At 37.9% G+C, this 17,159-nt stretch overlaps 1 protein-coding gene across 1 annotated transcript; it reads left to right on the top strand.

Annotated features, from left to right (window-relative positions):
- Window positions 1–671: 671 nt before the first annotated feature.
- Window positions 672–14,930, top strand: LOC139933918 (protein mono-ADP-ribosyltransferase PARP3-like). The gene is made up of 12 exons (XM_071928151.1): window positions 672–892; window positions 1,850–2,065; window positions 3,289–3,414; window positions 4,023–4,211; window positions 5,347–5,485; window positions 6,607–6,830; window positions 8,147–8,203; window positions 8,495–8,596; window positions 9,024–9,110; window positions 10,652–10,829; window positions 12,230–12,376; window positions 13,320–14,930. The coding sequence occupies exons 2-12, from the start codon at window positions 1,862–1,864 to the stop codon at window positions 13,490–13,492; spliced, it is 1,626 nt and encodes a 541-aa protein (XP_071784252.1). The 5' UTR covers window positions 672–892; window positions 1,850–1,861; the 3' UTR covers window positions 13,493–14,930.
- The last annotated feature ends 2,229 nt before the right edge of the window (window positions 14,931–17,159 follow it).

Genomic DNA, 17,159 nt, shown 5'->3' with positions numbered 1-17,159 from the left:
CGAATTTTGTGTGCTTTCACTTAGTAATAGGAATCTTTTATTATTTTAGTGAGAAATGACCTCTTTCTCAAAAAATACATTCATTCAAAGGGAGTCGTTTCCCACAATGTTTTATCATGCCCCATGCTTTAGTTCAAAAGCTGTCGTGCCATACATTGCCTTGGGAAAATAATGTGATTCGCAAAACTAGCAGAAACCCACACATGCACTGTACAAATTGTACAGTGCATGTACTACAATAAACGAGTGGTGGTGCACACAAATCAATTGCGATATCTACCTACACTCTTTACCGTAAAGAATATTGCTGATTTGTTTATCATTAATTAGCCGTAGTTTATATGCCAAACTTTTGTCACCGCATGAGGAATTCCGGAATGATCATAAAGCCACTGTTGGATGAATAATCATCACGGCAAACTCGTTTGGGCTTGTCATACAAAGAGAACGACTGTTCTGTTTCTAGAGAGCCTAGAGACAGCAAAAAGCCGTCGAGTAAGTGGACTTGTTGCCACAAGATTTCACGGGCTGCATGGATTTCATACTGTGTTGATGACGTAAAGTCTTTGGGTTCATAATCGAGAATGAAGGTGGATTATCGTGGAGCTAGAAGGATATGAAATAACATGTTTCAGCATGTTGGGAAAACCGAGTATAAAAACGAGGTTACGACGAGTATCCCGTGCCAGTGTGCTGTTCATTTGCGCATAGAAGGAGGCAAGCGGACCACTTGAACGGGCCTTGACGTTGAGGGCAGCAATTTTGTAAACACATTTTTTCCAGAGTTGTTTATCGGATCCGCGTATCGTCGTCGAGGTGTTAAGTTTGAAGGAGGAACGTGGGCGTGCCTGTGTTTGGTGCAATTTTGCTGTTATTTTCACAATTAAAAAAGGTATTTATTCTTCTGTCATTTTCATAATGATAATATGGGGTAATATGGTCCTGTCGCTGAATACTTTACTGTCACTTGTCAGTTCCTGGTTGATTTCGCACAACGGTCAACGGTGAACATTTTTTATAATCACGCTTTTTACACGTGCACCCACCCTCCTCTGTACTGTACCAATTTGAGTATACCAATACCATCCTACAGTTTTCCTTCCTTCCTACCATGAAGGAAGACCTTTAATCGAGGAGATAGTTCGAAGTTCTATGTAGGAGCATTTTCCTCCATGGTACGAGTTACTCCTAGAACTATGAGGTTCGTTCAGCTATCGTCTCCACGAACATGAAGAGGGTGATCTCACAACAATCAGATCTAGCCAAAATTATGCCATATGGAACTATGATCTTTGGTCAACTCTCAAAAATTATATGGGGAGGGGTGGGGGCAAGAAAATCCACTCCGCAAACTCAAAATTGGTAAGATAAGAGTTATAAATTCTTACTTTATATAATATGAGCAGATCCAATCCACACCGTTTGGCGGTCCGTTACTTTTACTGCGGCTGTTTCACATCACATGATTGCTTCTCAACCAAAAATAATTTTCAACAATTTGTCACGTGGTAGGCTTATAGGCCTATAAAGAAAATTTGTTAGCTTCCCAACTAGGCTGACCCTCCTGGGCTCCCCTGTGCCGCCACTTTTTGACTTCTGTAACAAAAGTGTAGGCCTATTTCAGTGAATTAGATTTAGGACTAGGCCGAGTCGGTATGTAGTGGGTGTCGATTTTAGGAGTCTATAGCTGTAAGTTACTAATTGCTAGGGCTTTGCCCGTTGGCTTGAATGACAACAATGAAGAATAGGATTCTTTGTTGTGCCAGCCAAAGCCATAGCTGAAGCCTGTAGTTCAGACACATTTGATGACCATAAACCCTCAAGGGGTATTTTTACAAATTCTTTGTAGACTTGACACATCATGCCACCTAAGAGGAAAGCTGCTGCCAAGACTGCAGCCAAGACTGCGGCCAAAGGAAAAAAAGTCAAGGTAGAGGTCTTAGAGGAGGAGCCAATAGACCAAAAGGAGGCAGACCTCAAGAAAGCAGTAGAGGCATTGAAGACGGTAGAGAAGGGCAAGAGTAAGAAGTACGTTGTCGACTCAAACTATGGCAGAGGTGGTGCGGTAAGCTTAACATTTTGTTTTAACATGTCAAACATGCTTCAGCCGAACGGTCTTAAACAACTGTGGCACGTGTCATAGCCAAGGGGTCAAGTTTACTGGACTCAAGCTCTTTTGTTTCTGGCCAACAGAGTGTGTGTTTGAGTTCTGGTCTTGACACTTGCGTCCTTAAGTAAGACACTTGACCATTTTTGCTTCATCCTTTGAATGGGATAAATCAGTTGATCCCGTTTGATAGAACCCAGTTACCAGACTGCCAGTTACACTTATTGCCAAGAGAAAGGGTTTACCTTTGTGTTTCGTGGCACTGTAAACCCTGTTAAGGTGTTACAATATGGATCTAATGATTCAAAAACTAATAAAGAAAACTTTCTGGAAATGAATGATGATAAGCGCTTTGAAACGCCTGTAGATGAAGCTGAAAAAAAAGGCATTATATGTTAAATTACCATTCATAAATACCTCAGACAGTTTTGCTATTCCTACATCAGGTGGGGGTGTTTAAACCTTTGATAATGACCAGTGTTTATAATCGTTTGCGAGCGGATACTACGCGCTAGTCTTGTTGCAAGACGTTTCTTGTTACGGGCGATGCAGGCGCTGTCGGTGAGTTGGCCGCGCTGTGTGTGAAAGGAAAACAAGAACGTGTTGCACCAAGACTATACACACTGTATGCGCACAAAAGAATCCGGAAACTGTCGGAAGTAGGCGTCTAAGTCATAACAATGCAAGACACAGATGTCGTACATGTACATACAGAGCTCAAGCACGTAGAAAAGGGATAAGTTTTACAGAGTTTCTTACATTATTACGCCTTTTAATCGAAAAGGCATTTATGGGAATTAAAGAGAAGTGACTCGTTCTTTAACAGCCGTTTAAAACCTTGCAGGGCCGTTGCCATGTGATAAAGGCCCTTGCCTTCGGCGCAGGCCTTTATCACACGGCAACGACCCTGTCTGTTTTAACTGGCCGTGAAAAGAACTTGTCGCTACCCCTTTATTCCCTTGTTTACTTGTGCCTAGCATATTGTATTCACTTACTCTGTGGCATCGCTCCTGCTGGAGCATACCGTCTTCAATAGCCTATTTCTTTTATGACGATTGGCTGTCATTAAAGGTGCTGCTTGATGTCTGTAAAAAGAACTAGATTGTCTTGAAGGACCTTCAGTGCAATCTTTCCCATCAGCTAGTCATTCAATGTTACGTTTTGATTTTTATTTCTCGCAGGTGTATGAAGACTTTGACTGTATGTTAAATCAAACCAACATATCTCAGAACAACAACAAGTTTTATGTGATTCAACTGATTCAGGATGGAGGTAGATACACACTGTGGACCAGATGGGGACGTGTGGTAAGTTACTCTAGACATTCACACAGATCAATCTTAGACAAGTACTTGAGTGAACTTGTTTTTGACGGGAATGCTGTTTAATCTTGTTTATAACAGGTCTTATTACCATGAAATTTTGATATTTATAGACATCTGAATTTTTCAAAATTATTGATAAAAAAATCAGGCCCCAACCTCATGGTTTTGATAGACTAAAAACACTTCTGCCTTTTGACAGTGTCGTCAAAATGACAATACTTTGTTGTCATGCTTGTGAGTTTGCTTTGTTATACCTCTTTGCTTCAACAAAGCGGCCATACAAATTGGAGCTCCCAACTATGACATAACACGAGTGATGACATAACAGAGCTATTCGTGAATCTTTTAGAAAAGCACTAGGTAAGGGTACTGAAATTATTTTTTAGCAATTCTTTTAGAATAGCAAAATCTCTCTAGTGCTCTCTACCAAGTAACTTTTTACGGTCAATTACCAAAGGTCTTTACCCTCCCTTTAGACCAAGCCAATTATCGGTTTGGAAAGGAGCGCCTTTCCTTTTTGTATCTTGAATTTAAAAGCTATGAAATTGGGCCGCCCTGACCAGTTGCTTGATATCAATATTAATGTACAGGGAGAGCCTGGTGCTAATCAGAGTATTAGTTTCACTGATGTCAACCAGGGCACCAAGGCCTTTGAGAAGAAATATCAGGATAAGACTCGCAACAAGTGGGCCGATCGAGCTAACTTCAATCCGGTGCCTGGCAAGTACACCTTGATTGAGGTAGATCAGAGTGCAGACGTTGAAGAGGATGTGAAGAAGGTAACTTGTTTAACAGATTGTCTTTAATTTTTCCTTTTAAAGTTTCTCAATCTGCCTGTTTGATGTCAATAGACCGACCCATTAAGCTCCGCCCCATTGCGTATTGACCAATCACAACCCGTTGCACAGCAATAAGTCTGACACTATGCTTAGCGCCCTCAGCACTTGCATTGGAAAGGCTCACGTGTTGTTGATCACACGTGCGCCGTGGGCGGCGTCTAATGGATCGGTGTGTTGAAACTGCTATTGGATGTTGTAATTTTCTTAATCTGTACTGTATTTTTGTACTGTACTGTATTTTTCTTAGTGGAACACGTTGCCTTGGATCGGTCGAGTTGGTCTGTGAAAAGCATTTGACCGTTTGTTATAAAATGCATGATTAAAAAGTTGTTTTAAAAGTAATACACAATGATCCACACACATTTGCCTCGAAATTGTGTGGTTTTCCTTTTACTTTCCTTTTACTTTGCAAACTAACACGGTCGGCCATTTATGGGAGTACAAAATTTGACTCCCATAAATGGCGACTGTGTTTGTAAAAGAAAAACCACGCAATTTCGAGTGATACTTGTGTGGATCGTTATATTCTACTTTTAAAATATCTTTCTAATCATTTATGCATTTTATAGCAAGCGGTTACAAACGCTTTCAAAGACCAACTAGACCGATCCAAGGCAACATGTTCCTTTAACTTGCTTAAATTTTTAACCTCTGTAAAGCACCTCTGGCCCCTTTTGGGCTTAAGGGCGCTATATAAAAGCTGTTTTTTAAATTGTTCGGTATTTTTCTTAACTTGCTAAAATATTAACCATTGTTATGACGTTTTTAATTTTCTTAAGCTTTTTCAATCTCTTTATCTTAAATTGTTCAGTATTTTTCTTAACTTGCTTAAATATTAACCTCTGTAAAGCACCTCGGGACCCTTTTGGGGTTAAGGGTGCTGTATAGAAGCTGCTTTCTTAAATGAAGTGGGATAATGGGGTAGTATTAGTTACTTGTTTTAGGGGTGATCTTCTTCAAAATTTCTTTACTTGTTTATTAATCATCAAGATAAAGTTCAGTTAAATTCAAAGTGCCTGCAGATATGTTTAACGGTAAATCATGTTTGAAGAATTTATTACTTTGTATTATATAGTTAACTGTTCTTGATGGTACCAGCAAGAAATCTTCTTCAAGTGTTGCTGCATGTAAACTAGATAAACCTACCCAGGGTCTGATGAACCTCATCTTTGATAACAACATGTTCAAAGAGCAGATGGAAGACTTTGACCTTGGTGAGTTAAGATCAGTTTGCCATTTTTTCTTTCTTTTCAATACCTCTGTTACGGTTTGAAGCAACACACACCCCGTACTTATTTGTTATAAATTTACTGATTACATAATAACCCACTGCGCGTAAACCCCCCGACCTGACTTAACTGTCAATTCAGAAACCAGAAATGAGAAGCGCAAGATGAGAATCATCACGTCATTCGGTCATTAAAAATTTGGTCGTTAAGAAACATCCTGTGGTAAATCTGTTTAAAAATTGTTAACATCTGAAGACGTCATCTGATGTAACGTCGGATGACGTCATCGGATGTATGACAGGATATGATAATAACAATATAATAAAAATAATATCGAAGCCTTCTACCAAACAAGGTACTCAAGGCGCTGAGTATATACAAACTTTCAGAAAGATAGGTTTTGCAGTGATGAATTCTGAGACCCAACTATTTACCACCTTATAAGGGTTTAACAAGGTGCTATGGCACATACAGCAGCCACAGCCAGGAACACCGGGGCAAACCCCTTCTCTTTTTTCGATAAGTGCACTGGGTTCTTTTACATGCGTTACACAACAAATGGGACCAACAGGTTTACGTCTCATCCGAAGGACGAAGCAATGGTTGAGTGTCTTGCTTAAGGACACAAGTGTCACGGCTGGGGATTCGAACCCACACAGAAACACCAGAGTTTGAATTTGATGCTCTTAACCGCTCGGCCACGACACTTCCATATGTTTTAATGACCAAATTTTGAATCACCGAATGACGTGACAGTTGACGTCTTGTTCTTCTTGATTCTTGTTTCTGAATTGACAGGTGAGTAGATTTTAGGCCTGATACTTCATGGAGGCAACAAAGGTGATTTCCATTCCCCCCTGGTCATTGCCTTGGTGCCCTTGAAATACTCAAGTAGAAATTTACAATTTCATCATAGGGTGCCCTTTACCAAGGAGAAAAAGCCTCGGTGCCCATGCCCTTTTAAAAATTAAGCATACAGACCTGAGATTTATTATACATGACTCATCTTGCACAAGTAAAGATAACATCTTTGTTCGCTTCAAGTTATTGCTATAACATTATACAAAACACCAAATTATTTCATTTGTTCTTAAAAATGCTTCAAGATGTGAAGAAGATGCCCCTTGGAAAGCTGAGCAAAGCCCAGCTCGCTAAGGGCTTTGATGCTCTAGAAGAGATAGAAACAGCCATCAATAACAAAGCATCAAGACCCAAACTACAGGAGCTGTCCTCTAAATTCTACACTCTTATTCCTCACTCCTTTGGGAGGAAACTTCCTCCTACTATCAGCCAGGCTGAAACAGTACAGATGAAGAAAGACATGTTGCTGGTAAGGATATTGGAAATGTCTGCATTACTGCAGACCAATTCTATAAAGTATTATATTTGAATTTCAATTTCAATTTCAAATGGTTTATTGCACACACACAAAAAAGACCTCTGCAGCCATATGCTGATTTACAGTCGAAATGGACAATAATTACTAAGATTTAACAATAATCATTCCCAACACAACCTAATAAAACAAATACTTTATTATAGATTTCAGCTACAACCAAAGCAAGCACGAACCAAACTTATTTAAAAGCAAATAACAAATCTAAAAATGCTATTACTGTATTGTTCCATAGGTACTATTCCATACACTGGACCCACTGCTGATAACGTTAAGCATCAGAGGCAGTGTGGTGTGTTATGGCTAAGCGGCCTAGTTCACAGGACCAAAGCTCAGCTGTCGATTTCACAAAACTCTTCCTAACTTAAGACTAATATTAGGACTTAGGACGAGTTCCAACCCTGCACTGTAGCATGCAGACCTTAAGATTAATCCTACATGTAAGTTAGGACGAGTAACTCGTCCTAACTCCTGATAAGCAAGTCCTAACTCTTTGTGAAATCGACCCCTGGAGTTGTCAGAAGTAGAGTGTGAGATTTGAATTCTGGTCATAGCACTGGTGCCCTTGAGCAAGTAACGCCTTTGAAAACGGATCTTTTAGGTACCTTTTTCAAGGGCGAGCCTTAAAACCATAGGTGCTTTGCAAAAAGTTGGGAAGGTAGTGCATTCTGCTCTACCAACCAGGCTCCAACTGGATGATACCCATGCCTACATGGGTACATCCTTAAGGACTGTGAAGTGGCGTAGCCCTGTTTCAGCCCCTGGTATGGGCGACAATGTGTCCCTACCCTCCAGGCTCCTAGTGGATGATACCCATGCCTACATGGGTACATCCTTAAGGAGTGTGAAGTGGCGTAGCCCTGTTTCAGCCCTGGGTGTAGGTGACAATGTGTCCCTACCCTCCAGGCTCCTAGTGGATGATACCAACGCCTACATCCATACAGACTGTGAAGGGTGTAACCCTGTTTCAGCCCCGGGAGTATACCGGTAGGTGGCAACGTGCCCCTGGTAGCAGTTGATTTGAGTCGATAGCCCAAGTCAGTTAAGTAAAGCCCTAATCTTGAAGTGGCCATGCAGCCTTGTGATGTTAGGGCGATTTCCAGTGCCCTGCTTATTAACTGCTGCCCGGGCAGAAGGTATCACTACTACTCTTGCTAAGTGGGTCAAAGAGACTTCTGCTCATTTAATTCTCTGCCGCAGAGTGAGTTCTTAATTGGTCTTAACCCATCTATTTCTGTTTGTTTATTCAGGTACTGGGTGATATAGTTATTGCCCAGGATATTAAGAGGGAACAAGACGAGACAATGGTGAGTTTTAAACCCAATGAATCGAGGTGCTTTCATGATTATAATCTTGCATTTATTAGCTCCATAACATTTTAAAACCACCACCACTAATTATGCTATGAATGTTTATATTTAAATTTACGCTTTTTTATTTATACTTGGCTAGTGGTCAGAAACTTCCTTATAATTAAGTTTTTGAAATTGAAGATGAAGATGAAAATACATGTATTTGGTGTTCAAAATTAATCTCCATTTGTTTCGTTTGTCTGACCTCATTATAACTCTGTTGAATGGTTTTATTCACCATTACAGTCTCAATCCCAGGCTGATGTTGCACCGAATCCTCTGGATGTGAACTATGACCTTCTGAAATGCAAGCTGGAACATGTGAATCCCAAGTCTGAAGAGCACAAGGTACATGTAGATCATCAATGAGAGGTTTTTATTGGGGAGGGGTGGAGGGGGAAAAATCATAGGGTTGAAGCCAAACCCCTAAAATGTTGAGGGTAATATAAAATAGAAATATATGAATTGATCTCCTGTAAGTTTTCTGACACTGAGAACATGTCTTAGATTGTGTATTCCAATTATAGATTATTCTTCCTGCCTGCTTGGACATAATCGCTCCAGATTCTCTGCAATATTTCTCCTGACCACCTTTTGAAATAACAGTTTTGTGAGTAATATATCAATATTTATATAGGATAAAAAGAATCCAACCGTTTCAAAAACCAAATGTATACTTTGCCTTGAAAGTTAATGTATTTTGTAAAAAATAATTTGAAGGTATCAGCAGTATCTTTGGTGATTAATGATGATTTTTTAAATTTTTCTTCTTTAGATTATTTCCACCTACATAGAGAATACTAAGAACAGCTGGCGCAAGGAGAAGTTACTTAATGTATGGACTGTGTCCAGACATGGAGAGGTAAACATTCACACTAAAGCCCCGGTCACACAGGCCTCGCAAACGAGACAATAAAAATGCACGCCCTCGATTGGTTGAATAAGTGTGGGCGTGTTCTGCGTGGAGCAATTCAACCAAAAGAAAGCTTTCTCATTGCGTTGTTATCGCAGCAGTGTGACTCCGCCTTAACAGGCTTTACATTTTTTTCTTCAAATAACCAGATGTCAAATTTAAAACCAATGTTTTTTCCCCCTGCAAATCAAGTTATGAGGCAGGGCAATGAGATTGGCTCAGTGGTTTCTCTCCATGCCTTTCACCTCTGTGGACCCCGGTTCGAGTCTGGACCGGAGCTTACCTGGCTGCTTGGGTTTTCCCTTAAGGGAGTTTCCTCCCATGTCTCAAACTAATACTTCTTCATTGTCTTCTCTCCATAAGTATTTTTTGCCGACTTTATTACTCAGATTCAGATGAGACAAAGCAGATTATTTGCAGATTTGTATCAAGAGCTGCTATTTCTCAATGTTATTTTATGACATGAAAGTCTGAGACGTAGAACAAAATCTGGACATAGAAACTTGAAGATCTTTCTTAAGGCCTTTGATTGTTGGTTTATAGATAGTAAATGTTGTGACTAAGAACAAAATGAGTAAATTTTTTTCTTAAAAGGATGGAAGTGCTGTATTGCTTTAAAACGACATGGAAAAATATGGAAACATTCGGGACCAGGAAATTTAAAGTAGAAAATAGAATTAGCTGTTGCAAACTGCTTACCAACCAAAAGGACCTATGGTATAGATGCAAATATTAAGAAGTGGTCTGTTGTTTCTTTCGTAGCAGAGTCTTGCTCTTTATGTTATCATTTAGTTTTCCAGAAAAACTCTGCTAGGGTAGAAACAAAAGGCCACTTAAAGGAACACGTTGCCTTGGATCGGTCGAGTTGGTCTTTGAAAGCGTTTGTAACCGTTTTTTATAAAATGCATATGGTAGAAAGATGTTGTAAAAGTAGAATACAATGATCCACACAAACATGCCTCGAAATTGCGTGGTTTTCCTTTTACCTCGTCGACTAACACGTCGGCCATTTATGGGGGTCAAAATTTTGACTCCCATAAATGGCCGACCATGTTAGTTCGCACAGTAGAAGGAAAACCACGCAATTTCGAGGCAAACTTGTGTGGATCATTGTATTCTACTTTTAAAACATCTTTCCAACCATATGCATTTTATAAAAAACGGTTACAAACGCTTTTGTTTTGACCAACTCGTCCGATCCAAGGCAACGTGTTCCTTTAATGTTAATTATTAATGTTTTATTGTCACTTGTAAAATGTAGTAGTACAGTGAAATGCGTTTTGGTTTTGCGTGTCTTAAAATATGTTATATAAAAATACACACTAAAAAATGTACCATTTATACAAAAATACATCAAATATATAATATTATACCATGGAATTTAGGCAACTTTGAAATTCAGTCAAATGAACGATAGCCAATGAAATTTTGTACAGCAGTATAGCTATGAAGAGATTACTTTATGTATTTGTTTGACCCATTTATTACAGAGTGAGCGATATGCGGAGCATGACGAAATTGATAACCGTCGTCTGCTGTGGCATGGCACCAATGTAGCTGTAGTGGCAGCCATTTTGAAGACTGGTCTACGTATCATGCCTCATTCTGGTGGTCGTGTTGGCCGTGGGATCTACTTTGCCTCTGAGCATAGCAAATCAGCAGGATATGGTGAGAATACATCCAACTCTGTCTGAACATTGGTTCTTAAAACAATAGACAAATACAAATTCCTCAAAAAAAGAGCCAGAAACTACCAAAACACAAACAACAAAGACAGTGTATAGTTGAGTTATCTCAGTGTTTCATGAAATGAAACCAAACATTTATGGCTCTTTGCAAACTTGTTTGTGTAAAAACTGTATAGAATGTCCATTTGTTCTCCGCAACTGTCATTTTAACATTGAACGGCTTTGGAACATATTCCCTAAAAAATGAAGAGACAATACACATTTAACTTTATCTTTAAAGACCTGCTTTAGCGAAAAATGTCAAGTCGTGAATTTCGCTGAGTTTCATTTAAAATCTTTTCAATAAATAAGGAAATTGAGTCATATGACTAAAAATAGATTTTAATTGTTAAAAAGACAATCATTTCGAATACCCTTATCCAGCTTTTTTCTGAAAGATTTGTGATAAGCTCTGTTACATTATCACTCATGTTACATCATGGGAGCTCCAATTTGTATAGCCGCTTTGTTGCAGCGTGGAGGTACAACAAAGCAAACTCCCAGACATGACGTCAAAGCATTGTAATTTTGAGGCACACCGTCAATGGCAGAATTGTTTTTATTTTTTCAAAACCTTGAGGTTGGGGCCTGATTTTTTAATCGATAATTAAGAAAAACTCAGAATGTGTACACATATCAAAATTACATTTAAATGGTGAATAAACTCATTATAAACAAGCTAAAATAGCATTTCTGTTAAAAAACATTCCGGTCAATTAGCTGTTTAATTATGTAGGTTAGCATGAAAGGGACCAATTGATTTGAAAACAAAGTAGTTTGAGTCAGAGGTAAATGTGAAGTTGTATGTTTATATTTGTGTGAATTTTTTTTGTTTTTTAGGTAGGTTTTTATTTTTGTTAAAGGCAGTGGACACTATTGGTAATTGTCAAAGACTAGCCTTCACAGTTGGCAACATATGCATAAAATAACTAACCTGTGAAAATTTGAGCTTTTTTTTTAGAAAAAAATACCCTTGTAACACGAAGTTGTGTGCGTTTAGATGGTTGATTTCGAGACCTCAAGTTCTAAATCTGAGGTCTCGAAATCAAATTCATGGAAAATTACTTCTTTCTCGAAAACTATGGCACTTCAGAGGGAGTCGTTTCTCACAATGTTTAATACCATCAACCTCTCCCCATTACTCATAATCAAGAAAGGTTTTATGGTAAAAATTATTTTGAGTAATTACCAATAGTGTCCACTGCCTTTAATTATTAAAAATGAAATGTATTCACTTCAAATATTATGTTCTATTTACCAAACTCTAAAAAACATCCGTTTGATGACGGTAGCCAATGATGTCTGGTGCTCACACTGTTATTCTGTATTGTTTATTTTCAGTATCGAGTACACACAGTGGCACTGGTATTATGTTCCTGAATGAAGTAGCGCTTGGTAAGGAGCATCATATTACTATGGATGATAGTAGTCTCAGGAAAGCTCCTTCTGGATACGATTGTGTCATTGCTAAAGGTCGGACGGAACCAGGTAAGGATCTATTAAGGGCTCATATTTGTCACTGAAGCGCAGGCCATAGGCCAATAATTTTTACTTTCAGTCAGTAAACTCATGACCTGACGGTCTTGTGTTTTTTTAATTGCTTAAAATGTGTATGTAACTTTTGTTGGACAAAAAACACAATGTCCACAGATTTACACTTAACTTACACAGTTTGAAGATAATGATAGTAGAAAGCTTCCCTGAAAATAGTACGTGCTGAGGTGCTGTAGTTTTTGGGAAATGAGTAAGACAAAGTCATGAAAATAATTTTCGTCTCATGAGACGAAAATTTTTTAAAGCATTTACAAACGTATTTTCATGACATTGTTTTACTCATTTCTCAAAAACTACAGCACCCCAGTAAGTATTATTTGAAGGGAAGCTTTCCACTATCATTATCTTCAAACCCTGTAAGTTTAATGTAAATCTATGGACATTTTGAAAAGGTACCCAAATCCTTTAATGGTCACTGTGTAATATTAGAAGAAATGATGTTCAAATGTTGACTTTGATTTTGTACAATTCTGTTGAACATAAAAATATAAAGACATAAAACAAATAAGATAGATCTTCTTTTCTTGGAGAGAAGACCATAAGCCTTTTTGAGATATGGTGGTAACAATGCTACAACGATAAGGTTTGGGTAAGATTGTCTGTATACACCCAAATCAAACAGTACACTCCTATCGCATCTGCCATACCAGAAAACAAAACTTATATGAAGGAAGTTTCAGTTTTAGATTTTGGATGAAATCCCCAGAGAATTATTTACAGGGAAAACCCACGCAATCAGGCCGGGGTTGAAAACCTTATCCAAATGGTGTCCCAGTGTGATATAAACTGAGGTCCTAGAGGTGGAAGGCAATGAAAGATACCTCTCCGCCAACCCGACCAGACCCAATACATGACTTCTTTTTTGTTTTCTCTTCAGATCCTAAAGTTGATGCCCACCTAATGCTTGATGGTAAGAAGGTGTTTGTGCCACAGGGTAAGCCAGTTGGACAACCCAAATACAACAGCAGCAGCTTCTCACAGAGTGAGTATCTCGTGTATAAAGAGAGTCAGAACAGAATTCGCTACCTGCTGGAGTTTAAGTTTCATTGAGGGGGAGATCTTCAAAATTACTTCAGAAGGGAAAAATTAATCCCTGATTTGTCAATATATTTTATTGGGGGGGGGGGGTGCTAGTCAGAAGCCAATGTTGACTGCTGATTAGCTAGGGATTTATGCAAATATTACACCTTTTATTTTAAGATGTAAATCTTTTTACCGACAGGGCCCAATTTCACAGAAAACTCTTGCTTTAAGCAAAAAATAGGCTACCATCTGAAATACCACCCAGTTACCTATTCTATGACTGGTATCACACTCATTTCTTGCTTAACAAGGGAATTTACTGAGCAGAATATTCTGCCGAAAGGCTCTGGACACTATTGGTAACTACTCAACGTAATTGTTAGCATAACTTCCTTGGTAAAAAGAAATGAAGAACTGTTGATAGTGTAAAACCATTTGAGAAAACGGCTGCCTCTGAAGTAACATAGTTTTTGAGAAAGAGGTAATTTCTCACTCAAGTTTTAGAAGACTTCAGGCCTGAAGCCTTATATTAGGCTCCTGAAAACACACTAACTTGTGCAACAAGGTTTTTTCATTATTCCCTTCGATTCAATTCAATTTCGATGACCAGTTCAGTCCAAATTTTGACAGATCAGTAATTTTATGCATATTATGTTGGGTTACACCAAGTAAGAATGCTGGTCTTAAACAATTACCAAATGTGTCTAGTGCCTTTGCAATTTTGTTTGTTTAACGTAGCAGAATTTGCTTAAGGGTAGACCTATTTCACTAGCGGTTGCTAGCTTAAGCACGTAAACAAACTGCGCACGCAACATTTTAGATTGTTTGCTTAAATGATGAAAAGCTTGGCGATGAACAGCAAATCATCACAAGAAAGAGCTGTTTGGCCTTTGTGCTTTCACAAGAAAAAGAAAAAAATATATATAAACATTTTAAACGCTCTGTATTCATACAATTTATTATATTAAAAAATATTGTGATAATTGGATCTGCTTTCTTTATAAACAACACAAAATATGCTAAAATAATGTTACTTTGTTAACAACCAATAGTTGTTTTTGCAATCATCTAACCATGCAGCTATCATTTAGAATGGTTTATTTTCTTTTACATATTTTTCAGTTAAAGTTTTAGGAAAGCTTTAAAATGTTTATACTTTTAATATAAAAGTTTTATGCAAATATAAATGAGAACGAGTTATATAACTTTGAAGACACATTTACCAGGTAAGCCTTTACTATGAGTATTGATTTAAGTTTATCTTCTGAAAAGATATTTTTAATTTTGTCGTTAAACTAGATTTTGTTGATTTGAACTATTGATATTTTCTGAAATATTACTAGCTAAGTGCCAATGCTTGTAAAATAGTATATTTCGTTGACTATAATGAAGCTAGGTGAGAGTTCTTAAATCTAGCAGATATTACCAGCGGTTTTACAATAAATTTAAATCATAAGATGTTTTAACTTTACGGATTGTTTGTCTTGTTGAATTGCCTGGTCTAAATTTAAAGTTGTTTCAACTCTCCGAATCGAAAATTTTATGTACCAGAAAACTTCCTTCACCTCATAAAAACCTGAACTGTTTTTGAGATAGTTTCCTATCAATCTATTTCTGATCCTGTAAAACACTGAGGAAGCACATCAAGGGCTACAAGTTTGTAGAAGTTAAAACAGAAAATTCCCCCCCCCAAAAAAAAAAGGTTTTCCGTCTATTTTTGTTGAGGTTAATTCAATCCCATTCAAGAAAAACGTTGTGATCGTTAAAACAAATTGCCAAAACAGTTTTTAAAACTACAAGAAAAGATAAATATTTCTTTCCGAAATCTGCTGGTTTTTCTCGATGCACTGACCATCTAAAGGTACACCCAGCCAGCATTATTGATTTATGTAACCGTGAATTATTTAGTACTTGGTAATAACATAAGTGCCCCGGGCGTGGTTGCTTGTAAACGTACAATGGCAATCGATTCTTTGGGCCCGGTTTAAACCATTTACGACTTGATTCGACGTCTCCCAAATCATGGGACCAGGTTAATGGTTTCTGGTGTGGATCTCCGGTTCGAATCCCGCTTTGGACTTCATTAAGTGTTAGGGTTCTTTTCCCATTGAGTGGGGGTTCACCACTTGGCATTTTTCTTCTCACCAAGTTGTTTGGGGTTGTTATTTTTTTTGTTATGTGTTTTTCTCGGGGGGGGGGGTCTTCTGACGGGTTTGTTCAAGCCTGCGGGTAAAAGGTAACGGGATGAGAGACATTTAATGCTGCATAACCAGAAAGATATAAAACAAATCTTAAATAATAATAAATGAACCACTGAAGTTGAAGGGATGACTTCCAATAAAAGCTTGGTTTCATAAGCTGCTACTACAACGACTAGAAAATGGCTACTGGTGTACTGATGTGCAGTTATTTGTCTTAGGAATGGAACCCATTTTAGTTATAGAAAATTGTTCAGCATGAAAGATTATCAAATTATTTAATGTGAATATCCACTACTTTGATTTGAATGAGGTTTCGAGTAAACCTCATTCAAATCAAAGTAATGGCTATTCACAATAAATAACGACGTCAGTTGCGTCTAGGAGTCCGTAAACGCCTGAAGGCAGGTAGACGAGGATTTCTTTCAGAGAGGAGTTACGCTAAGTAAACAAAAACACCAATTGATCAACTGGGTTTTGAGGTCCTTTTTATTTTCAATTTGTTGTTTTTTCAAAGGTGGCCACCAAGTGTTTTCATTCAAACTAGCAACCAATTCTTTAGTTTAAAGTCTATACTTACTTTATGTTAACAAGTTCTTAAAGGCAGTGGACACTATTGGTAATTACCCAAAATAATTATTAGTATAAAACCTTTCTTGGTGACGAGGGAAATGGTTAATGGGGAGAGGTTGGTGGTATAAAACATTGTGAGAAACAGCTCCCTCTGAAGTGACGTAGTTTTCGAGAAAGAAGACATTTTCCACGAATTTGATTTCGAGACCTCAGATTTAGAACTTGAGGTCTCGAAATCAACCATCTAAACGCACACAACTTCGTGTGACATCGGTGTTTTTTTCTTTCATTATTATCTCGCAAGTTCGATGACCGATTGAGCTCAAATTTTCACAGGTTTGTTATGTTATGCATATGTTGAGATACACCAACTCTGAAGGCTAGTCTTTGACAATTACTAATATAGTGTCCACATTTAAAAGATTTAAAAGTTTAATGAAAAATACACTGAAATTTTTTCTTTTTGAAAAAATATATAAAATACAAAGTAGCTTTAAAAAAAAGGATGCGGCCTCAAAAAAGGATCAGGGAGGGGACGATCGACTGTTTTTATTTTTTATTTGGCCTTATCGGAATCTGAAAATCAGACGTTCGATATAGTTACAAAACTATTTCAAATAAACCTGTTTGTGAGCCTCTGAAAAAAAGGCTTTCTAATTTCCAATTCGTAAAATGCTTTAGAAATAGTTACTTTGTTTGCAAACATGACAAATGTTATATCCTTGTTTCAACATTTCAAGTTTGCAGAAAGGTTTATCTTTTGTACTGGCTTAGTCGCAATGCACCACGCATGCGCAGCGGGTATAAAGGTTGTAACGTAGATGACTTTGTTTTGTGCTTATCGCTTCTTTGGTGGGTTGTCTCCATGGTTGAACAGGTAACTACAATGCATATTGTCCACCTTGATAAAATAAGGAATTTGC

Source organism: Asterias amurensis, chromosome 2, assembly GCF_032118995.1.
Source record: "Asterias amurensis chromosome 2, ASM3211899v1".
NCBI classification, from domain to species: domain Eukaryota; kingdom Metazoa; phylum Echinodermata; class Asteroidea; order Forcipulatida; family Asteriidae; genus Asterias; species Asterias amurensis.
This window is presented reverse-complemented; position numbering and strand designations above follow the sequence as displayed.